At 42.8% G+C, this 25,366-nt stretch overlaps 1 protein-coding gene across 3 annotated transcripts in view; it reads left to right on the top strand.

Annotated features, from left to right (window-relative positions):
• Positions 1-25,366, top strand: part of ABCB5 (ATP binding cassette subfamily B member 5) — a 48,953-nt gene that overhangs the window by 9,341 nt on the left and 14,246 nt on the right. For all 3 annotated transcript variants that reach the window (XM_083405339.1, XM_083405337.1, XM_083405338.1), the window contains exons 2-16: positions 4,686-4,779; positions 6,339-6,420; positions 6,506-6,551; positions 7,801-7,948; positions 9,925-9,985; positions 11,978-12,169; positions 12,466-12,637; positions 14,145-14,269; positions 14,769-14,946; positions 16,401-16,514; positions 18,061-18,171; positions 18,522-18,647; positions 20,353-20,556; positions 23,490-23,660; positions 24,716-24,877. In XM_083405339.1, the coding sequence (XP_083261465.1) occupies positions 4,743-4,779; positions 6,339-6,420; positions 6,506-6,551; positions 7,801-7,948; positions 9,925-9,985; positions 11,978-12,169; positions 12,466-12,637; positions 14,145-14,269; positions 14,769-14,946; positions 16,401-16,514; positions 18,061-18,171; positions 18,522-18,647; positions 20,353-20,556; positions 23,490-23,660; positions 24,716-24,877 (1,929 nt within the window). In that variant the 5' untranslated portion in view covers positions 4,686-4,742. The remainder of the gene's footprint in view (positions 1-4,685; positions 4,780-6,338; positions 6,421-6,505; positions 6,552-7,800; positions 7,949-9,924; positions 9,986-11,977; positions 12,170-12,465; positions 12,638-14,144; positions 14,270-14,768; positions 14,947-16,400; positions 16,515-18,060; positions 18,172-18,521; positions 18,648-20,352; positions 20,557-23,489; positions 23,661-24,715; positions 24,878-25,366) is intronic.

Below are 25,366 nucleotides of genomic sequence, written 5' to 3'. Positions count from 1 at the left end.
AATAACAGGATTCTAAATGTCAAACTGAATCGGTGAATGGTAGAATGATTTTACACAATAGAGAACTGCAAACAGGAAAAAGACAGAATTCCTTTACAGTTAGTTAGTATATTTATATACTGCTTCAAACACTCAGCCGTTTCCCAAACCTATTTACAATAATAAAATACAAAAGACACTTGGAAACAAATCAAACAGTGCAAATACAAGATACAGTACTAAAAAAAGATTCGGCCAAGAAAAAGCTATCTTAAAACATATTTTCATGTATATGAATCTGTTTATCTTGGATGCCTGCACTTAGACAGGTGCCCTCCCAACTTCTTAACTTTTTCCATTGATGTGCCCAATAATGTGTTTAAAGCTTTTGCATTTGTTTGCAATTGCTTATTAGAGGGAGTATGCTAAGAACAATTGTTTCCTGCACAACACATTGACCCCCCAACCCATCTCCCACTAGTCCCTATTGCCCATGGTCAAATTTCTGGCCCTATTCTTGAACAAATTGCTCATCCAAAGTGGTGGCCTTTCCAACTCTAGGCATTCTTGGATGACACTGATAAGTGTCTTGCCTGGTTTTGGCAGTGAAGCTGCTTTGATGGCCCTGGTGGACTGCATTTACTTCAAGAAGGACAGAGGAAATGTAATTACCTTCATTCTCCGGGAACTTTTGATACCGTGAAGCCATGATACTGTGTACCAGATTTGAGGACAGGAATTTAATGCAAACTCACTTGTGATTCTCCTCCTATCTGTCGGATCGATTCCAGAAGGTGGTGCTGGATTGAGAACCTTTGCTTTAATCCATGTCATTTGTGCAATAGAGCATCACATGACAGTGGATGTAGCATGGGTTGCCAGCACCCGGGGCAAGGCAAGTATTGCTCCCCCTAACCTGTGGACTGTTAACACTGAGTCCCTCCCACCAGTCCAGTACTGAACCCCTTACCCTCCAGGCACATGTTTCATATCCCCAATAAGTGTGACTGGGGTCCCAGTCTTTGACATGGAAAGGTGTGCATGTGGCAACAATTAGGTGTTTGGGAAGCATGCTTTCTGTTGAGTGTCAACCAGGGCACACACAGATCTGCCCTTGATTCTGTGTAAACAAGCCCCCTGTCCCCCGTCTTTCCTAGCCCTATTGAAACCACCATTTAGGCCACACTCAGGACAAACCCCCAGTTAGGAACCCTCTGCAAGAGAGCACATTGAACAAGATTTTTCCTGTAAGAAAATTAAATTGAAATTTACTGCCCTCCTGGAGGGGGGAAGGAAAAGTTCTGGGTCTCAGGTAGGTCGTAATCCTAGCCAAGATTACACTGCACATGTGATTTGGCAGCATCAGATTAAGGCTTCCCTCCAAAAGGGGTGGTTGTTGTTGCTGTTGTTGCTATTATTATTATTGCAGGTGGTCTATTAGACCGTTAATCAATTTCTATAGTACTGTATTGTTTACATGATCATTAGTGATCCACAAATCACTTAGGTCGAAATAACAGAAGTGTCCTGATTTGCCTTTTACACCCAGACGTATAATTGCAGAAACTTGCTCTTTCTCAAAGAACTAAGTCCCAAATACTGTGCTTAGGACTGAGGTATGTTCTGACACTCTTACTTGGAAGTAAGTGCCACAGAAAGAGATCCAAGTGAAGCTGTTCAGGACATGATGCTGTGTAAATCTCTTGGGGTGTTCCGCTCCTTTTTTTCATGGGCTGATTCTTCTTTTGTTTTTGGAATCGTGAGGAAATTCCTCTTAGTTAAATTACCTCCTCCAGCCCCCTTCCTTCTTGGGGTAGGTCTGAAAATATTATCCCTCTTTGCTGTCAATTGGAGCATGTACAGATGTGAGATCTCAAGGCCCGCTACAAAGTGGCTGCTCCGTCCTTGCCTCCTCGCTCTCTCTTCCCCTCCGAGGCCCTGACTTGCAGTGGCGTAGCGTGGGGGGTGCAGGGGGGCCCGGCCGCACCGGGCGCAACATCTGGGGGGGGCGCGCTCACAGCTCTCTGCCCCTACCTGGCTCACTCACTCACTCTCTCTCACTGCAGTGCTGGCTGTGCGAATCCGAGCCGAGCCGCCGGGTCGCCGGCCACTGTGGAGGGGAGGGGGCCAGGCGTGCGGTGCGGTGCGGAGAGAGAGCGAGGGACTATCTGGGGGAGGGACAGTGCAGCGGGGGGGGGCGCAAATTACTTGCCTTGCCCTGGGTTAGGGGGCGCAAATTACTTGCCTTGCCCCGGGTGCTGACAACCCACGCTACGCCACTGCTGACTTGTCCTCTTCCTTCTCTCCATCCTCACTTTGTTCTCCTCCCCTTTCTTTCTCTTTAAATAGATTTCAAGGCAAGGCCTGCCCAGGAGCAGCTGTTGAGCTCTCCAGAGGGAAAGCAAGCACTCACTTTCCCGTCAATAGCCTCTAGTTTGTTTTCAGGTCTGATTCTATGTGCTAGTTCAGAACTACAAAGGCAATCTTAAAGTCTTTAAAAACAAATAAACAACCAAATGAATTGGTGCTAATAAAGGTAACAGTACAAACTTGTCTGTTCAGCACAAATATGTGGTGAGAATATTGTTTTGTTTTTATAGGCTTTTTCCTTGTCTAACAGCTGTTGTCGAAATTGTGATTTAGTTATAGTATTATGAGTTGCGGGGGAAGTTGAGACCTTTTTAACCCCTGGAACCAGCAGGTCTTAAAATACCAGCCAGCCTAGCTTCCTGACGAGGTGATCGCCTGTGTGATGGTCCATTAAGAGAACACAGGATTAAGGGGCTGGGTGTGAGACAGCAAATGATTGGGGGCCCCCTACTTAGACAAACAAAGGCAGAGTTTGAAGGAGAGTTTTGGGACTGTGATGTGAACCAGAGTAAAGGAACAACCTGGAGACAGAGTCGGAACACAGTGTTTGATTTTTGTTGGAATCCAAGGCTGTGGCTATGGGAGAAACAAGACCCTTTTGGGATTCCAATGCTGCGAACCCATCTACCGTAGGCTCAGGTTGTAGATAAGAGTAAATAAACCATACATCATAATGACACCACAGTCTCCACTGTGCCTCATTTCTAAAAGGAAACACAAACCCTGGGTAAGTGCCTGGAAGCCCTCCAATCCCACGCCACTCAGAGACTGGGGTGGTGTGCAATAATATGGTCTAAACAAAGAACCAGAATCAGAAGAATCTTTATTTGCATCAGCCACTAGCCATAGCAATAAAATAAAATACAATGTACTGAAGATAGAGGTAAAAACTTAACTATACAACATACATTCTGGAGGTTTAACATCCATAACCAAACAATAGATCTTATTCTAATTGCCCCTGCTAAAAAGTTTGCATTTTTTGCTGTCACCTGATTAACTTAATCTGCTAGAAGAAAGGACACAGTAGCAATGGTTGAGCCAGGGGAGTACAAAGGGGTGTGTGATGGGGACGGTCTGCCCCGGGTGCCATCCCAGAGGGGGGTGACAAAAACCCTCCTGGGCGGATCGCTGCAATTGGCCCCTTGCCAGGAGGATTGCACCACCTCGCCGCGATCGGCCCCCTGCTGGGAGGATTGTGCTGTCTCGCCACGATTGGAAACACCCCCCCCCCAATGGATCGTGCTGCCATGCCAATCGCCCTGTGGGCAGATCGCCATGCCGCTCCTGGTGCAGGAGTGGCTAGCTCTGCCACTGGGTTGAGCAACCCGGCATGAACAGTAGCAGAGGGGTAATAACCTCATTCCTCGAATCTTTATAAAGAGTGCAAGCTTGAAGCACATGAGCCATTGATTCAATACTGCCATCTCCACAGGGACATAAGCGTTTTTCCAGCGAATTTTTTTGAAATCAGCCCTTGAGTACAGCTGAATTCAGTATATTTAATCTTGCATAAGTGAAAGCGCATCTGTATTTTGGAATTGTTAAATTTTGCAAATAGGGTGCCAACATATCAAAATGGCTAGGTGGAAAATAATCATACAAAATTTCCTTATCGTGACCAAATTATTCTGTTTCTCAGTATCATATAGGTGCTGTCTAATTAAATTATTTGCTGTACTGAAGCCCAGTGTTAATAACAGTTGTGGTGTTAAACCAGAAAAATAAAGTTTTTGGTTGACAATTTTAGTCCAAGTGCTCTCATGACAATCCTGCGATATTAAGGGTAGTAGACTAGTGGGGTTTAAATTTAGCCGAAGCCAATAATTAAATGTCCTACACCAAATCTGTAATTCAACAGAGGGGAGGTTAGCCTCTAAGCACAAAGAACACAGGATGGAACAGGAAAAAATTGCCTTAGGAATTTAGACTGAACAGCTTCTGTAGATCCAAGGTGAGCACCTGTCCAGATCTGAGCCCCAGGGGTTTAGCTTTAAACACTTCAAGGGCTGATGGTATGTGATTGCCACCTTTCGTATGGAAAAAGCGTGTCAGAATTTTGGCACTCTGAGACACCATTTCCTTTGCATATTTCTGATGTGCTCCCCAATTTGAATAAGCAGATATTTCCACAAATAAACCATGAAAATTACATCTCGGTGTTTAATAAGGATCAGAATCATTATATTATACAGTATTGATCCTGTCCAGAGGGTGTTGATGATACAAATATGTAAAAAGAATGAAATAAGGAAAAATGAAGGTGATCTAAATAAAATGTATGAACGTCAGTTTTAAAAATGAGTATATTATATCAGTGTGCTCTTTTTACACAGATTTGGGGTGAACACCATTTACTTCTCTACCATAGAACGGGACCATAGAACAAAACCATGAGAAGTTACACAGTGAATCAAGTGTCCAAAATTGGTAAGTTGTAATATATTTCGTTACTCCTTAATATTTGGATCTCTTTGTTTAGGAATGGTTATAAAAATAGGGCAAGGTGTTGTGAATTTGGATAGCCATGAAATTGCATTCAACAGCTATAACTACTTTGTTGTTTCCCCCTCCAAATATTTATTTCTGAGTCCCATTTTTTAAAAAACCATTAAGTGGCTAATAGTAATTACAACAAAATTTGGTTTTTAATAGCCCCTTGTGCCAATTTTTCACAATATTGTGGAAGTACATGTGTTTTGACTTTGCCATAATACTTGTGTAGATTTCCAGTCTGCATCTAATAACTTAAAATGGACAATTTTGAAGCTATTGTTCTACTTTCCCACCTAACCAGTGATCTGAGCTTCTCTTCATAATGTGACTCATATGTGACTTGTTGGGTGTGACAATTTCAAAAGACCTGTTCCTGCAATGACCTTTCTTCCAAATAATAAAATACTTTTTGTTGAGAAAATAATGCATTTGGGGGTTGGGGGTGGAAGTCTACTGAAATCTTCTTGAGATATTATTGGTGAAGACCTGTGAACTCATTAGCAGATTAAAACATTATTTTTAAAATGTTTAGTGAGGAAAAAACCATATGTTTTAAATCACCTCATTGGCACATGATGTGTACTGCAAGGGGAGCATCCCTTATTTCATTTGTTTTACACATATTAGTAAGGTGTCTCTATAAAAATCTAACGTGTTTTCGGACTTGTTGGTAAATGGGAACATTTTCACAGTGCAACGATTAATCTTCATTCATGTACAACAGAAAGAATTGTCTGCATTTTCAGGCACAATGCAGATCCATTATTGCATCAGTAATAGAAACAGTTGCTTTGATTTTAAATTTAATATCTATAGTATTTCTTTTACTCATTGAGCATTTCAGGGACTTGCTTCTAAAATTTGCAATCCTGTTGCAAGTCCAATCTCTACATTCACTGAAAAGCAGGTCTCACTGATTTCTACGGGTCCTGCTTCCAAGTAACTATATTTAGAATTTCAGCCTGAGTCAGTAGTATGGAGTTAAATAGGTTTATATAGTTTGTAGATGTGTTTAGGGTATGGGGCTGGCCAGTGGCGTAGCATGGGTTGTCAGCGCCCGGGGCAAGGCAAGTAATTTGCGCCCCCTAACCCAGGGCAAGGCAAGTAATTTGCGCCCCCCCCCCCCCGCTGCACTGTCCCTCCCCCAGATAGTCCCTCACTCTCTCTCCGCACCGCACCGCATGCCTGGCACCCTCCCCTCCACAGTGGGCGGCAACCCGGCAGCTAATATCGGATTCGCACAGCCAGCACTGCAGTGAGAGAGAGTGAGTGAGCCAGGTAGGGGCAGAGAGCTGCGAGTGCGAGTGCGCCCCCCCAGATGTTGCGCCCGGTGCAGCCGGGCCCCCCTGCACCCCCCACGCTACGCCACTGGGGTTGGCACCTGCCAAACGTAAGCGTGTTCCTGGAGAATTCGGTGAATAAAGTTTCAAGCGAATTCTTTGGATTCCAACCCAACTATTTCTATGAAATCCAACTGACTTTCCCATCAACAGAACCTCCAGCCTATGACAACCCTTCTTTCCATTTGGATGAAGAACCTACACCAAATGGTCATTTAAAGAAGAAGAAGAAAAAGTAGGTTTTTCCTTATGCACTTTGATGCCTTTCATTTTCCACAAATGACCACAGCTGACTTGCTTTTCTGTTCAAAACTTTTCAGAAAGAAAAATGAGAAGAAAGGGAAGGCAGTTGGCTTTTTCGAGCTGGTCAGTATGCTTCTTTGCCTTTGTCATTTTCTTTGGTTGGCTCAGATGTGTACCTTCCTCACATCTACAAATGTGGTGACATCAGGAGCATCACTCAGAGACATGTACCCCTTCCCCATTTCCTCCATAGCACAAACAACATAACCCACAGGAAACTGGTGGCCTCCAGGTGTTGTTGGACTCCCTTCATCCTTGGCCATTGGTCATTCTGGCTGGGACTGATGGGACTCCTAACAATACCTGGAGGGCAGGTATGGAAAGCTCTGTTTTAGGGGAAGAGTGATGAGGAAATATATGGGCCCAAGCCCTGCTCTTGATCCTACAATACAAAATACGAGGAAGACAACTAGCCATGTCTCTCTTTCTTCAAAATGAGATTTAGAATACCTAGTGCCGGCATCCCCAAACTCGGCCCTCCAGCTGTTTTGGGAATACAATTCCTATCATCCCTGACCACTGGTCCTGTTAGCTAGGGATGATGGGAGTTGTAGTCCCAAAACAGCTGGAGGGCCGAGTTTGGAGATGCCTGACCTAGTGTGAGGAACTAGTCAACTAAAAGCGAAAGGTGGGCTGTCGATCAACTCCCAGTTGCTCAGAGATGGAGAGATCAATGGGAACAAAGAAGCCATGAGAGAGAAGGTTAAAATGATGACTGAAAACTCTCAGCTGGAGAGAGGCCTTTCTAACGTAAGGTCCAGACCCTCCCAAGTGTCCCTGTTTTCCACGGACAGTCCAGGATTTACAGAAGCCATCTTGGTTTCTGATTTGATCCTAGAATGTCCTGCTTTTCCTTAGGACATCCCTATTTTTATCAGAGAAATGTTGGAGGGTATGGAGTTATGTTACACCCCCCCCCCCGAGTCAAGTAGCTAAATAATTATATAACCTTTAGAAGACATCTGAAGGCAACCCTGTATAGGGAAGTTTTTAAATGTTTAATGTTTTGTTATGTTTTTGTATATGTTGGAAGCTGCCCAGATGGGGGAATAATAATAATAATAATAATAATAATAATACACTAGAATGTCTCAATTTTCATCAGAGAAATGTTGGAGGGTACAAAGGTCTGTTCTGCATAAGCGGACAAAGAGCACCAGTAGGGTAGGAAGAACAAAAAAGAAAGCCCAGCAGCTGACTAAGTATGATGTGTGTGTACATACATACGTGCATATACACAGAGACACACACATATACACACATTCTGCCATAATTTCACCTGATTCCTCCTGTTTTTTCTTTCTCAATTTAGTTTCATTTTGCAGATGGGCTAGATATTATTTTAATGATAGTGGGGTTAATCGCAGCTGCTGCAGCTGGGACTGGACAGCCACTTTTAATCATCGTCTTCGGTGAAATGACAAACAGCTTTGTGTTGACCGGTCACAATAATGCTACAGGTAATAATCACTAAGTTTGCCCCAGCTGTGCTTTTTTAGGATTATTGAGTTTCTTTTTTTATTATTATTAATATATTTTTAATTTGCTTTTCTGTTTTATCATATCATCATCAATGCATTCTGTGTTACAGTCATACACAGGATAATGAGAAAGAAAAATAACATAAATATAAGTCATAAACACACAAACAGTGTTTTTTTCTGGGGGGACGGACACAGGGGTACACATACCCCTAAATGTTTTGTGAATCTAAGTTTGGTCTCATTGTGGGGCAATATTTCAATATGAGCAGGAAAATGAGAGTACCCCTAGACATTGTTTTAGAAAAAAAGCAGTGTGTGAGAGAGAGAATATATGAATATTATGGGCTTCCTGAGTTTCTAGACACGGAGAGACTGAGAATATTGTTGGAGAATACAGAGCTTTAAAATGCTTAAAATGCTAGAGATCAGTATTCACCTTCCCCACCCCACCCCACCCCCGCAATTTACATTCATAATCTTGATGAACTGTAATCAAGCAAAGGCTACTCCAAGCACTCAGTATAAAATAAATGAACCTTTGCTGAAGTTGTTAAATCTTGACAGCATGAATGAGAAACTTGTAGCCCTCCGGAAACTTGTAGCCCACCTCTGATCATTGAGCACACTGGCTGGGGCTGATGGGAGTCGAAGTCCAAGAACTTCTGAAGGGCCAGAGATTCCCCATTGCTGCTTTACAGAAAGTTTAGCTTGGAAGAAGCAAATGGCTACTGTTTGGCAGCCATGGCAACTGGATCCGGTCTACAAATCAGGGTCCACTTGGGCATCAGTTTCAAGAGTGTGGACAAGGTGGCTTGAAAATGGATCTCATATGTTTCGGTAATTGTGTGTTTCATACTTAGATGTCTACATACTAAAAGAATCCATTAGCAGAGATGTAAGGATACATAGGATGAGGGGCGGGAATGAAAAAGCCACATGTGTCAAACAGGTTCCAAATGCTACGTGCTTAAAAAACAACAACCCTCAATTTTATTTTTCCTTTTTTCATGAGCGACGTCCCCATGGAGGGGTTGTGGGTTTAGTATTACTTAGTGGCTGTGTGACAGTCATATGCTTCTATTAAATCCAGTTATGTTAAGTTGGGAAGCATTACATGAAACTAACATGCCATGCTTGGTCCCTCATGGACTGAATGTACCGTATTTTTCGCTCCATAAGACGCACCAGACCATAAGGCGCACCTAGTTTTGGGAGGAGGAAAACAAGAAAAAAAAATATTCTGAATCCCAGAAGCCAGAACAGCAAGAGGGATCTGGCTTCTGGGATAGCCTCTGGCTGTTCTGGCTTCTGGGATAGCCGCACCAAACCTCTCCCGGGTAGCGAGATGAAGGCTCCCCCTGCCCGGAAGAAGCTGTGCATGGCTAAGGCAGAAGCCAGGAGAGGCGCTTCGCTGAAGGGGCACTGCACAGCTCTCCCTCTCTGCGCAGCGCCTCTCCTTCACAGGAAAGGCGCTGCTCAGAGAGGGAGCACTGTGCAGCGCCCCTTTAGCAAAGTGGGAGGAGGAACAGAAGAAGCCTCTTCTGTTCCTCCTCCAGCTTCGCAGGATAGGCGCGTCACTGAAGGGGCGCTGCACAGTACTCCCTCTCTGCGCAGCACCATTCGCTCCATAAGATGCACTCACATTTCCCCTTACTTTTTAGAAGGAAAAAAGTGTGTCTTATGGAGCGAAAAATACGGTAGTTTTATTGACACTGACATATTTTTTAAAATGCCTAGGAAAGTTGCCTACATCAGGAAGAGATCAGGTCTGAAGGTTAGAAACCGGATAGCTGCTTAATGGCTGTGACTCTTAATCTTTCTTTACGTGAGACTTTTCGTTGTTTAAGTCAAGTAATAATTAACAATGCCATGTAAAAATGCTGAGATGACATTGCCAGAAAATCTTGCAGCACCTCTTCTGATAATTATAACTACTGCCTTCTATTTTGCAGGAGCTAAACTAGCTAATATCTCAGGATGTCCACCTTCAGATATAGAAAACGAAATGGCCGTGTAAGGACCTATCCAATTATTATTTTTTAACTGAGCTATGGCTGACTTTAAAAACGTAAGAAGACTAAAGACCCAACAGATGCTGGTTGCGAAGTCACATCCCTCTTCCCACAGTTGTTCCCCAGTGACAGCTATTCAGATAATGTTGAATTAAATTTGTATACCACCCTATACCCACAGGTATCAGGGTGGTTCACAACATAAACTTAATTTCAGTGGGTCTATTCCAAAGAATATGACCAGCATTGGATATAACCCCCCCAATTACCTTGAAAAATTATATTAAAACATTAGTTAAGAATTTTCTTCTAATAATGAGAGTGACATGAAGGATATATGGGTCTTTCTTCCAAAGAGTACTCTTCAAATGCTTGAACACAGGTACAATGAAACATGTGCCTCTGATTTATGAGGTAATGTATAGTCATCATGGCTGGTAGCCAGTTACAGATTTACCCTCCATGGACTTTCATCTTGCTCTCAAGCACATTGTGCTCCTTTATTTAACAGAATTCATATACAGCTTGATTGTTTTATTTTAGAAAAACCTTTTTTTAGAAAAAAATCTAGCTAAAAACTAGGTAGTTCTACATAAAATAAGTTAAAATGGGTATTAGAAGATTACTAAAATCAACTGTTGTTAAAAAGAGATAATACAGTGGAACCTTGTTTCTTGAACTTAATCTGTTACGGCAGGGGTGGGCAAACTTTTCCAGCAGGGGGCCGGTCCACTGTCCCTCAGACCTTGTGGGGGGCCGGACTATATTTTGAAAAGAAAAAAATATGAACGAATTCCTATGCACCACAAATAACCCAGAGATGCATTTTAAATAAAAGGACACATTCTACTCATGTAAAAACACGCTGATTTCTGGACCATCCATGGGCCGGATTTAGAAGGCGATTGGGCCAGTTCTGTCCTCTTGGCCTTAGTTTGCCTACCCATGTGTTACGGAAATCCGATCGACTCCTGAAACTGTTAGAAAACCAAGGCGCGGCTTCCGATTGGCTGCAGGAGCTTCCTGCATCAGACATTTGGCTTCCCAAAAGCGTTCGAGAACCGGAACGCTTACTTCCGAGTTTGCGGCATTCGGGAGCCGATTTATTCGCCAACTAAGCTGTGCGAGAACCAATGTTCCACTGTAAACATATAGCTTCCACATGTCTGGGTAGGCTTGCCTAAGCAGAAATGTTTCAAGGAGGAACTGAAAAGAGAACAGTGAAGGCACCTGCTTAATGTCAGCAGGAAGGGAGTTACAAAATGTAGGTGCTGCCACACTAACGGATCAGTTTCGTTTTGCACTTGCACTTCCTAACTGTGTGTGCAGCCTCAGTTCCCCAATATAACAGTTGTAGCACAGAAGACACCCTTCACCTTCCTAAGCTTTGCGAGCTGCCTCTTCAGCTGAATGGTGGCATAGAAATAATGTCCCCTAACCTAGTACCCTCCAGAGATTTTGGACTCTAAATCGCATCGTATCTATTAGCAGGGATGACCTGTGTGTTAGGATATTTCCGTTCCACCTTAAAAGGGAGCAGGATGTTTGTGTCACAGCCTGCGTATTTCCTGTCTCACAGGATGTTTCTGTTGTGTCTTTGCTTTCGTTCCTCTCTCACTGCCGGAAACTCTAGCAGGCAGTCATGGTTTTTCTTTGTTCTGATCAACGCTGAATAAACTTCTATATAATGCTCTCCTGGGTGCAACTTTTGCTGTGTGAACTCTGCTGATAGAGTGTGCAAGAGCTCTAGAATGTGGAAAGCTATTTCTGGAGCTCCTGTCGCTAATTGCTGATACTGCGTGTCTACGGGAGATCAATGGATGTCCGGAGACGACATGGAGGTCAAGATGGACTTTGTCTCCCTGGCAGTATCCCAACAACAGGTTATGGGCCCAGGCTGTGCTGTTGAGAGTTCTTGTCCCAAACACCTGGAGGACGTGATGTGGGAAACGTTGGATTGCAATACCCCATTGACCTGTTGTTTCTTCAACAGACATGCTTACTACTTTGTTGGTATTGGATTTGGAGTCTTGATCTGCAGCATGATTCAGGTGTGGACCTTTGTGACCAGTTCCGCAAGACAAACGGCAAGGATACGCGAGAAGTTCTTTTTTGCTGTACTTCACCAAGAGATGGCCTGGTTTGATACCAACCAGATTGGAACACTGAACACGAGATTAACAGAGTAAGATGTTTCTGTTTTATGTTATAATCTGGAGAAAGGGGGGGGTCAGTGCCATGTAACAAAAACTGATTCCAGCTTTGGGCCAGGTGTAAATCCCTACATGGCTAGTTCCTAAATGCGTTTGCATATGCATTCCTCCTTCATAGCCAAATGGATGGGAAGGTACATAGGCTGCCATACTGAGAAAAGTTTGTATTTAATGGCAGTGATTTCAACACCATTCAAGAAGGCGTTGAAGACTTAACTATTGAATAAAAACATCAACTGACATTCACATTTTTCATCCTTCATTGCAGTGATATTAACACCATTCACGAAGGAATTGGAGACAAGCTCAGCATAATAATGCAGAATTTAAGCACCTTTTTGACGGGCATTATCATAGGATTTGTACACGGATGGAAGCTGACCCTGGTTATCTTGTCTGTTAGCCCGCTTCTCGTTGTATCTGGGGGTTTGTGGTCATACGTAAGTTGCTTGAGCTGCTACAAACGAAAATTCTCCTTATGTGCGCAACAAAGGAGGGTGTAGAATCAAAGGAAAGAAGGATAAAATGAAAACCTGCGTGGGGGGGATGGCATGGGAACTCTTAAAAGACTGTGCCCCATTAATCTGACATGACTTGGTGCCAAAAACTGTTCCAGTCATGTTAAGAATTCTTATTAACCATTTGTAGGAGAGAGGTAGTGTGGTTAAAAAGTTGGACATAGACCAGAGAGATTGGGCTTAAGTTGCTGCGTGACCATAAATCTTATGGGGGAAGTTTGGGCAAACCATTTTCTCTCAGCCTGACCTATAGCAGGGTCCATGTATACCATTCAGGGGTCCTGAGAGGAAGGCGTGGATAAGTACATAATAATGAATAATAAATTTACCCAACCCACATCTGAGCCTCCTGTAATTGGTGCTAATTGATAAGGCACATATGCCTTATAATTGGAGATTCCAATGACTATAATTAAATAGCTATGGAAAGGAACTGGAGAGATACAGCCTCATTTCCCTGCATCCCCACACAAAGACTAGCTGAATTCATTGTTTGAGAGAAAAGCAACAACCTTTTTAACACAAACATTTTTAAAAATAAATTTTATTAATGTTTGGGGGGAAATGTACAGAGGTTAATATCCAATACAGTTTAATCAAAGATAAAATAATCTAAAAACATAAACCAGGAGGGGGGAAGGGAAAGAAAGAAAAAAGAAAAGGGAAGGGAAAAGAGAACTTCTTATTCTTCGTCTGTCAGCCTTATGTAGAAAATGATTCAAAACATCCACTCCAAGATAGCACCCATCAGTTCAGCTTTCTATAAAAGCAATATTTTCTTCAATCCTCAAACCCAGATATCATAAGTTCGTATTCTTTATCACTCAAAAAGTCTATAAGGAGTTTCCAGTCTTTCAGCACATACATTTCAGCACAGACATTTTTAAAGTAGTATTTTAGTCATTTTGCTAAAACCCATATAATCAGCTTTATTATATAATCAAGAAAAGTCTCTCATGCAAGAGAACTGTCTGCACAAGTAACCCATTTTGATGGTGCAAAACAGGTGAGGAACCTAAGGCCTAGGGCCTCTGGGGCTTTCTCTGGGCCTTGGGACTCTGCCCAGGCTCCTCGCCTCACCACTCTGCTCCTTGACCTCCTTGAGTGTTTCTGCATGCCTGGAAAGTGCCCTTGAACTATACTTATACATCTTGCTTGCCTGGGTAAAGAGAGTTTTGCAGGATCTGTTGCTCACTTTTGCCTCTGGCCTGCAGCCCTGCCGATGGTTGCCTATAAGACAATGCAGTCCATGGGCTAAAACACGTTCCTTACTCTGGTGCAAACCAGGGGTCATTCAGAGCTAGAATTGAAATACTGCCTATGAATAAAAGACCCGTCCCCGTTTCCTGTCACATAGATAGTTCTATGAGTTTATTGGGTTGTTCTGTGAAACAACTTCATTTTTCCTTTCATTTTTTACATATTTCAGCTCCTATCAGTGTTGACTGCTAAAGAACTGTCAGCCTATGCTAAGGCAGGTGCTGTGGCAGAAGAAATATTGTCGGCCATCAGGACCGTTGTTGCTTTTAATGGGCAGGCGAAAGCTACAGCCAGGTAAGACCGCTTCTAACAATAAGCGTAATTGGAAAGCTAGTTAGAAGGTACATTTGTTCCTTCTCTGAAAAAGCTGAAACAGGCGTTCTTTGAGAGCGTTAGACATCAGCAACTGAAAGCATCCCTCCAGATTAGTGTAGAACCCAACGTGTGTATTGTTGCGCATGTTCAGGTGGAGATCAAGCTATAATTCTGCCCATCCAACATGGCTGATGGAAACAGGTTTGTAAGCCAGTGTGAACTATGTTCTTTGAACGTTTGCCTTCAACCAAGGGGCATCACAGGATGAAACATGCCTGCTTTTCTCACGACATTTCTTGTTAAAACAGTGGGTTACACCTTCAGATAGGAAAAATTCAGTGTGGTTCTAGCAGCCTCAGAAGATTTCAGCAGTATGGGGTTTGTTTGTAGAGATAAATGGCAATGAGTACTTGCCTGTATGGAATCAGAACTGAGTGGGAAATACCTTAAATAATCACATTTGGCGGTTTGTTTTCAGGTATGATGCAAACCTAGAGGACGCTAGGGTTGTTGGAATGAAAAAGAGCATCACCACCAATGTCTCTATGGGTGTTTCCCAGTTTTTCATATATGGATGCTATGCACTTGCCTTTTGGTATGGAACCAAGCTCACACTGGAAGAGAAAGAAAATTACAACATCGGGAAAGTATTAATTGTAAGTCAGTTGTCCTGCTGAATGCAGACTTTTTAAAAAATGATCTCTGAACCAGGGGCGAACGAAGGCGTAGTGACACCCCGGGCGGGGTGTCGCTACGTAGGGCGCATGTGCGGTGTTGATACGTAGGAAGCATGCGCTGTACGTAGCAACACCGCACAGGCGCTGTACATAGCCGTTTGCCGCCAGCACCGGGATCCTCTGCTCGCGGCTGCAGCCATGAACGGAGGATCCTCCACATGTGGCTGCGGCATGGCTGCTCATGCCGCCACGATCACCCGCGGGGTGCCTTCTTGTCACTGCACCCAAGCCATGAAACCCAGGGGGCAGTCCCCCCCCCCCCCCCGTTGCGACGCCACTGCTCTGAACTTATAAGCAGAGGCTGCATTGGAGATTTGAGCCCAACCCACAGAAGCCTTGCTACCTGGTTCTGCACATATTATCTTGATCTGCAGATCAGTATGTGCAGTAATGGACTTCATATCAAACTGGTGCTGTGTGGATACTGGAAGCAGTAATTTCCAACATTCACGGTGACCAAAGTTTGTTAAAGTGTATATGTATGTGCCATTGGACGAGGACATTAGGGTAGAAGTCCAGTACCCCTCTCTTGGCTTAGTTCATCATCATCATCATCATCATCATTTATTTATTCAACTTATACATTGTCCTGTAATTGGAAGTCTCAGGTTGGTTCACAACAATACCACAACACAAAAAACCAAACCAAACGCAATAACCCAATATACCCATTGCAACCTAAAGAGGGAATACCATTAAGCCCAGAATCTAACATTACCTAGCTAAATCTCTCTGTGTATGAACCTGATCTACCATACAATATGCATCATTTGACCTGTTTTCTTGTCGATGCAGATAACATCCAACAAGGCAATCTGTGCACAAAATACTACTCAGCACTAATTTCCTCCCTGTAGTGGCACCTCTTGATAAAATAATCGAGATAGAGGTGCCTCTATCAGAGCTAAGTCAATCAACCGCTCCACCTGTTTGCAGAAATAACCATACTGTGCACTCTTAGAATCACAGAATTGTAGAGTTGGAAGGGAACGCGAGGGTCATCTTGTCCCACCCCCTTGCAATGCAGGAATCCTTTTGCCCAGCGTGGGTTTTGAACCCATGGCCCTGAGTTCAAGTCTCTTGCTCTACAGACTGAACAATTCAACTGCTCTTTCCATTGGACACAATGGCTAGACTACATAGGAGGTTTTTAATAGCTGAAGAAACTTAAGAGAGGGAAGAAATATTTGTAAAAGTGTTTCTGCTGTAAACAAAATTAAAAAGTCATGTTAACTTGGAGGTAAGTTGCATGTGTTCAGTGAGGTTTATTTCCAGGCATAGAATTGCACTTGTAATTGCTGTGGTACTGCATTAACTGATGGCAAATCCCTAGCTTTCAAATGTTAATTATTTCAACCATTTCCTCACTGTAGGTGTTCTTTTCTGTGATTGTTGGCGCATTTTCCATTGGACAAGCCTCCCCAAATTTGGAGAGTGTGGCCAATGCCCGAGGAGCAGCCTATGAAGTCTTTAGTATTATCAGGAAGGTATTTATTGGCTGGGATATATAATATGACTGCTGTAATCGTCTAATTAACTAATTACCTTAGTATCACACAGGCTCTTATAGAAGGTTATGAATTATCCTAAGCCATTTCTTGAATCAGCATTGCAAATATGGGAAAAATTGGATTTTAATACAAACAAACAAACAAACAAACAAACCCATTAGTATCCCTTTATATATAGTTATGGCTTTAAAACAGAAAAATGCAACCAGTTTGGGTGACATGTGGGATAACAAGATTTAATGATGTGTTTACAGATGGATTGTGTGCAACTATAGCACTGAGAAATTCTCAGGACTCGAGAAACGCAATGGTCAGCAAGGCGGCTCAGGTGGGATGGCATTGCTCGCTTACCTTCCCCAATGCCTCACTGCCGATTTCTGAGAGAGAGGAGTGGGGCACAGGGAACTCAGCAGCAATATAGCACTTCTGCTGCTGTGCTGAGCTCCTTGCCCCTTTCAGGAACTGGCAGCAGCACTCAGCACCGGGAAGGAAAGTGAGCAATAGCATTCTACATTTGCCGCCATCTTGCTGCTCACTGCAATTTGGATAGCCAAGCTACTGGTAGGGGCATTCCTGGAAGCACCTCAAATTGGCATACACAATAGGGTAGTTCATAAAAGAAATGCCTGTTCCAAAGGTCTTACCTTACTACACTAGGGATTATATAGTGATATCTGAAATGTCATGCATCTCAGTTAATATCTTGACCCTGCTCCACTGAAAAGCATTGGGCATTCAGTTAGGGCGGTTCATAAAAAACTTTTTTTAAAAAATACCTGCTCCAAAGGTCTTATTTTACTACACTAGGGATTATATAGTTGTATCTAAAATTTCATGCATATCAGTTAATATATTGACCCACCTCCACAAAAATAGCTGTTTTCTTGGCTGTTTTCCTATGTCGTGAAGGCTGAAATTTCAATTCAGTGTGGCAGGGTCAAGATATTAACTGATATGCATGAAATTTCAGATATAGCTATATAATCCCTAGTGTAGTAAAACAAGACCTTTGGAGCAGGCTTTTTTTTAAAAAAAAAAAAAAGTTTTTTATGAACTGCCCTACAATTCTCACAAAATACAGCTTTTATCTTCACAATAACTCTTTGGGGTAGGCCAGGCTGAGAGAAAATGACTGGCCCAAGGTCAGCCAGTGAGTCTTAATCCAGAACTCTAACCACTACACCATGCTAACAAGAAAGGAGTCACCTCAGCCTTGCGCTTTAGCCCACAAATAATCATTCCTCAGGAGCACTCATATATTTATTTATGAGGTGTTAAAATAAAGGAGCTGCAGCAAACCGGCTTTTTCACTACTTTATTTTTCATAAGTATATTATGCAAGTTGTGATCTTTGAACTTCATTTGGTTTCCAGAAATACACCCCTTTTGGAAGAGAAGAGAGTCATGCAGTATTTTAAAGAGTGAAATGGCCTGTTTGTTTATCATTAGACATAAAATGAAGAACGTGCCTGTGTCATGCCACAGTTACAGAAATGTATCTTACTTCCAATTTCCTTTCCAGCCGCGCCCCATAGATAGCAGTTCCAGTGAGGGGTTCAAGCCAGACAAACTGCGAGGAGAGATTGAATTCAAAGACATCTGTTTCAGCTATCCCTCAAGGCCTGATACTCAAGTAAGCTTATCTTTTTTCTTTTTTCCCTCATTTTGGTTGTTTCGGGTATTTAAGGAAATGTGCATTAAGATTTACTGCGTGTCCAAATAAGTGCTGATAGGTTTTGTTAAAATATATCACTAGGATTGCTGTTGTTTAACAAAATAAAAAAATCAGCAACTAAATCAGGTGTTTGCATTCAGAACACAGCATGTGTTTTTGAGATGCAGCAACCATGTCTCTGTTAACATGTTTCATTTTTAGGGTGTTGTTCATCAATCAAATCACCCCGAAGGCTTCTGTGATCTGTGGGTTGTTGTTGTTTTATTTCATTGTGTTTTAAATGTTTAAATGTTTGTGAATAATTCCAGATTCTCAAAGGTCTGAGCTTAAAAATCCAGCCTGGGAAAACTATTGCTCTTGTCGGTTCCAGTGGTTGTGGGAAGAGTACCACAATTCAGCTATTGCAGAGATTCTACGATCCCTCTGAAGGAGAGGTATGTTTTGAAGGAACCATAGCTGTTCAATTTTCAGTGTCAGCAGTTGCAGCTTGCTATATGAAAAAGCACTGAAATATTTGGCTGGAAGTCATTGCTGTAAGAGATTCATCTGTGCTTTTGCCACTGTGTTAAGTAATCCTATTTTAAATACTTTCACTAAATTTAAGAGCAATTCTTAGTCTGTGCTTCCTGCTTCTGGTCATTTAGTTTATATATTATTTCAACAGAATAAAAATGGTCACAAATGATTCCCCCCCCCCCAAAAAAAAACCACCACTATTAATATTTTCATTTATATATATTATACATATATACATACATGACTATATTTTTGATATTATACTCTACACAGATAATATTTTTGTTAAAATTAATCTTAGAAATTCTCTGAATTATTTGATTATTTGGCCTTCCTTTACTTGACGTTCTTCTTTGCCCAAATCTGTTGTGCCCTTATATGAAGCTGGTTCGTTCCCTCAATCCTTGACATTTACTCTTTCTGCTGTCTGATCTCCATCTTTAGTTTTGGGCCATGAATTTGGATTATTTTCCATCTTTGAAAATGTCAACTTAAGATTCCCTTCCATCTCATGCAGCTCTTCAATAGTTTTAACTGTCAGGCATTGTCCTTATTGAAAGTCTAAACAGAATGCCCCATCGTTATTTAATTTTTTTATTCCTTAATTGATATCTTAGAAATTTAAACTCCCTATGTTTAGTAAGAACATCAGGATGGATATAGATAATATTTCAATATCATGGCCTTCGGTTGATAATTTTTCACCCACCTAGTTAAAATAGTTAATGGCCTCTTATTCTCATAAGCTGATAAACTTGACCATAATGTAACTTGGAAATATTCTCCATATTTGGCTAGCACCCAGCCTGAATGCTACCTTTATACTATTGGATCAGAGCTGATCTAATTATATATATATTGTGCTAAATGTTCATTTAAGAAAGCTACCACATTCCTTCTCTGCAAGCCTACCAGGACCCCTCTAATTTTTGAATTTCTCCTGCATATTTCTTGCTGAAGTTATTCTAAATTGTCTCTGGCTTTATCTAATCCCACTTCCAACTCCCAATTTGTAGTTTTTCCTTTCTTAGCAATGCCTTGACCTCTTTTTATTTTGTTGCCCTTTTTTTACCTTCATGACCTACGGTAGTCTCAAGTCAATATACTGTATACAACTCTTATTGAAACTAATTGCCTAAATACAAAAAGTTCATATTAAGAAGGTTCATAAGATTTGGCCAGGGCAAGTCTGTACGTACATATGTGTCAACATTTTAGCTTGCTTTTCCCTTAATGAAATAGGCTGCATTCAAGCAATCATAGTAAGATATGAACAAACCTCATTTCCCCTCTTCACCCTCCCTTTGCAATTGAGTAAACAAACCCAGAAGTCATCTGTTATGCTCGAACCAGGAAACTGTGGTCAGTGGTTTCCAGACAAGACTGGATCTGAAGCCAGCTTTAAATCATAGTTTCATATCCAGACTTCTTTAAAAGCAAATAACCACAGTTTTGTGGTTCAGATGTAATGGAAAACTATAGCTTACTGAAGTATATTTATCCCTGCATCATCCATAAAGTTAGAAGTTATCTAAGAAAGTTTATCTGAATGTAGCTATTAACTAAGCCCGTTTTAAAACCTGCTTTTGTGACCTCTTACAAATTGCTACATCTTTATCCCAGATAACCATAGATGGACACGATATCCGGACACTCAATCTCAAGTGGATGAGAGAAAACATCGGCATTGTAAGCCAGGAACCCGTATTGTTTGCTACTACAATAGCAGGCAACATCCGCTACGGCAGAGAGGATGTTACTGATGCTGACATTGAGCAAGCAGCAAAAGAAGCTAATGCTTATGACTTCATATCCAAACTTCCTGAGGTGAGTACCTGAACTGTCATATTCTCTGTTACGATCTGGAGAACTTCGTTCCTACATGTGCAAGGATTTACATGTGTCAGCTTTTAAACTACAGTCATACCTTGGATCTCAAACGCCTTGACTCCCAAACAAATCGGCTCCTGAACAATTGAAACCTGGAAGTGAGTGTTCCGTCTGCTGCGTTTTCCGATTGGCTGCAGGACGTTCCTGAAGCCAATTGGAAGCCGCGCCTTGGTTTTTGAACAGTTTTGGGAGTCAAACAGATTTCCGGAACGCATTCTGTTCGAGAACCAAGGTACGACTGTACAGTGGTACCTCTGGTTGCGAACGGGATCCGTTCCAGAGCCCTGTTCGCAACCTGAACAGAATGCAACCCGCATCTGCACACGCACGGGTTGTGATTCACCGCTTCTGCGCATGCACATGATGTCATTTTGCGCGTCTGCGCATGCACAAGCTGCAAAACCCAGAAGTAATCGTTTCCGGTACTTCCGGGTCGCCGCGGTACGCAACCTGAAAAGACGTAACCTGAACCGAACGTAACAAGAGGTATGACTGTATTGCTAATTGTTTTTCACTCCAGTAGATGAACAAATAATTTTTCTTTTTTAAAACAACAACATAGCTGTACATCTGGCTGTGGGAGGGGGGGCACTGGAATGAGTGGAAATGCCCCTCTGCTCAGCTCTGAAGCTAAACTGGCCGCCTGTCACCAGTCCAAAACAGGGCATTTGGGGGAGAAACCAAGTCAGTCCAGGAACCACTCTTGCTGCCATCGCATGATCGAGCCCAACCATTGGCAGTTTAATCTTGAGTCTTGGCGGGCTGTCCTGCCCTGCAGTGTGGTTGTCCGGGGAATTTACAATGGCTGGCCGCTGGGAGGTGACTCCTCACTACTCTGGGAATGGAGGGTTGCCCGTGAGAGGCCGCAACCACTGCCCACCTAGAGCCAGGTAAGCAGCTATTTTCTCACACACACATCCCCTCGGCCACAGCCACCTTGAGCTGCAGATGGGGCAGTGCCCTGCTGCTCTGCAAAACCTCACCAGCAGAGCTTTTGCATGTAAACAACAACCAAAGCTTCTAAAGTACTATACCGGTTTTAATAATCTTGCTTCAATTTTAGGTGTGCTCAGACAAGTCTGATCTCAGCAAGCTGATATAAGGAAGAGCACCCTCTCCCACACTTACTGTTCCCTTTCCAGATTCTGAGTCGCTTCTCTTAGATTCATTACTCATGAAACAATGCATCCTTGTAATTAAAGGGTTTATTTAATAATGACCACCATTTTCTCTCTTTTTCTTTGCTGAAACGACCATTGGCTTATGCAGATTCTATAGGCAAACTGTTAAATTACTGATTGCATGCATATTCATTATTATAACAGATATACTTCAGAAAGCTTCTTAAATCAAATTCCTTGTTCCTATATTTTCTGGATATCTAGTCCTCTTCAAATGTGTGGCTTAGATGAGTCATTGTTTAACTGTGGTTAATCATTGAGATGGCTCCAGTCAACCAATCCTTTGCTTCCTTTTGATAACAGAAAAACTTATTCTTAGCAAATGGCATATTCAATCTTACAGGACACACTGGTGAATCCAATGTAAACAGCTAACCAAATTATTTAGACTGTTCACACAAATGAAGAAACCCGTTTTATTACTGGAGTGCCAATATAGCACTTTCGCCCCTTCTTCTCTCCATTGGGAAAGTTTCCAGGTATTGTTAGCTAAATCTGTCCCTAATATAAAGGTAAAGGGACCCCTGACCATTAGGTCCAGTCACGGACGACTCTGGGGTTGTGGCGCTCATCTCACTTTATTGGCCAAGGGAGCCGGCGTACCGCTTCCAGCTCATGTGGCCAGCATGACTAGGCCGCTTCTGGCGAACCAGAGCAGTGTACAGAAACACCGTTTGCCTTCCCGCCAGAACGATACCTATTTATCTACTTGCACTTCATGCTTTCGAACTGCTAGGTTGGCAGGAGCAGGGACCGAGCAATGGGAGCTCACCCCGTCATGGGGATTCGAACCACCAACCTTCTGATCGGCAAGCCCTAGGCCAGGGGTCAGCAACCCGCGGCTCCGGAGCCGCATGTGGCTCTTTTACACCTTTGCCGCGGCTCCGGGGCCGATACTAGCGAGGGAAGGAGGCGCACTGTACTCCCCGACACTCCCCACTGTGGCGGGCGCTGTACTGGCTGTGACATCGCATGGGGCGGTGCGTGCGTTAGTCACGCACCGTCCCGACGTCACCTTCCCGCCCGCTGTCAGATCGCGGCTCCAGAGATATATTTGTTTTAAATGTTGCAGTGGTTTTGCGGCTCCCAGTTGTTTTTTCTTCAGAAACTGGTCCAAGTGGCTCTTTTTGTCTTAAAGGTTGCAGACCCCTGCCCTAGGCTCAGTGGTTTAACTCACAGCGCCACCCACGTCCCAGATATTTACAGATAAATCTGTTATTAGCACCATCTGTGCTGCAAGTAATAAGCCCTTATGCTCATGAGCAGGGGTCAGCAAACTTTTTCAACAGGGGGCCAGTCCACTGTCCCTCAGACCTTGTGTGGGGCTGGACTATATTTTGAAGGGGGGGAGAATGAATTCCTATGCCCTACAAATAACCCAGAGATGCATTTCAAATAAAAGGACACATTCTACTAATGTAAAAACACACTGATTCCCGGACCGTCCATGGGCCGGATTTAGAAGGCGATTGGGCTGGATCCAGCCCCCGGGCCTTAGTTTGCCTACCCATGCTCATGAGGTATGATACCCTGAAAACAGAAACGAAAGCTCCTTTGCTGAACGTTACTGAATGTTTTGTGTTTGGCTGTAGAGTGTTACTTCTACACAGCTTTGCCTTTTCTTGTTTGTAACTGAGAGTGGAAACTCTAATGTGCTTCAGGCTGATTTCTGTGCTTTGAATTTCCCAGAAATTTGAGACCATGGTTGGTGAGAGGGGAGCTCAGCTGAGTGGAGGACAGAAACAACGTATAGCAATTGCTCGTGCCCTAGCCAGGAACCCCAAGATCCTGTTGCTGGATGAAGCTACCTCTGCTCTGGATAATCAAAGTGAATCCATAGTGCAAGCAGCACTTGATAAGGTAAATAGTCTGTTATCATAGAATCGTAGAGTTGGAAGGGACCCTGAGGATCATCTAGTCCAACCCCCTGCAATGCAGAAATATTAAGCTGTCCCATAGGGGGATCAAACCTGCAACCTTGGTGCTATCAGCACCACAATTTAACCAACTGAGCTATAGTTTAAAAACTGAAGTTCCTTGAGGCATCTCCTATGCCAGTTAGAGTTTGGCCTTAAGAATATGCCTTAACCCTTGAAAAATATTATTTAGACAGAGCTTCCAAACCTGAGATTCTTTTGCCAACCAGCTTTTCCTTATATGTTTAGTGTTTTTTTATTATACTGTGTTTTTAGGTTGTATAGCACCTTGGATTCCCCACCCCTTATGGGTGATTTTAAAATATTTAAATAAAAACAAACAAAAATGCAAGATGCCAAAGCAGTGAGACTTGGTGTACTGTAGTGTTAACCATGTTAATTTAGCCAACACTGAGATGATAATGTGAAATCTGTAAAGGAAATGCTAAATCGGTTGAGGAAACAGCAATAATGATATGTCTAATCATGGGCTGAAAATACATTGAATGGAAATCAAATGTGAGAGATGAATTATAACTAAAAAATCTAGTTAAATATAAGAGGTGATTAATAGAATTGTTGGATGTCTGTTATTGGTAGTAAATAAATAATCTCTGGGACACCTCCTTTTAGACATTCTGTGTGCAGATGTCAGATGAACAAAGTTTCTTGTGTATACCGTATTTTTCGCTCTGTAAGACGCACCAGACCACAAGACACACCCAGTTTTTGGAGGAGGAAAAAAAGGGGAAAAAATTCTGAATCTCAGAAGCCAGAACAGTAAGAGGGATCGCTGTGCAGTGAAAGCAGCAATCCCTCTTGCTATTCTGGCTTCTGGGATAGCTGCGCAGCCGGCATTCGCTCCATAAGACGCGCACACATTTCCCCTTACTTTTTAGGAGGGAAAAAGAGAGTCTTATAGAGCAAAAAATACTGTATGTTTCTTGTGTTTGTGTATACGAAAATGTTTGCCTTCCACCCTTTTTTTCCCCCCTCAAGGCCAGAGCTGGGCGAACCACCATTGTGATTGCTCACAGACTCTCCACCATCAGGACAGCGGACATTATTGCTGGCTTTGAGAAAGGTGTCGTTGTTGAACAGGGGACCCATGACGAGCTCATGGCACATAAGGGAGTCTACTATGCACTTGTAATGCAGCAGGTAATGAGCCATCGTGGCCCATTTTACACATAAAGCTAAACCCATGGGCCAGCATAATGGGAACTCAGAGAAAGAGAAGAGGTTGGACCAGGTGAAGCATGGAAGTATGCAGGGCTTTGTGGCAGGTGGGTGACAGACTAGAGATCCTTTTCAGAGTTAAGAGTGTTGGGAAAGATGGCAGGTTGCCAAAGAAGCGAAACCATTGCAATGGACCACTACTGCACCTACCATTTGGGTTGGCCTTTTCACCCAATTATATTCCCTGTGTTGAGTGAAGGTGCTTGAAACAGCTAAGCATTCATGCTTGGTGGGCACAGCAGTGGTGGTTAAAAGCTAATTTGCACACAAATGGGGATACTCAAGAGAAACAACACATGTTTGTCTTTGCCAAATGTTGTTTGCTTCTCTAGTGTAACATAACAAAGAATTCATATATATCAGCGATGGCCAACCCATGACCTATGGGTCGTATCAGGTCATGCAAGAGGT

Source organism: Podarcis tiliguerta (genome assembly GCF_965153285.1).
Source record: "Podarcis tiliguerta genome assembly, chromosome: 12".
In the NCBI taxonomy this organism is placed as follows: domain Eukaryota; kingdom Metazoa; phylum Chordata; class Lepidosauria; order Squamata; family Lacertidae; genus Podarcis; species Podarcis tiliguerta.
This window is presented reverse-complemented; position numbering and strand designations above follow the sequence as displayed.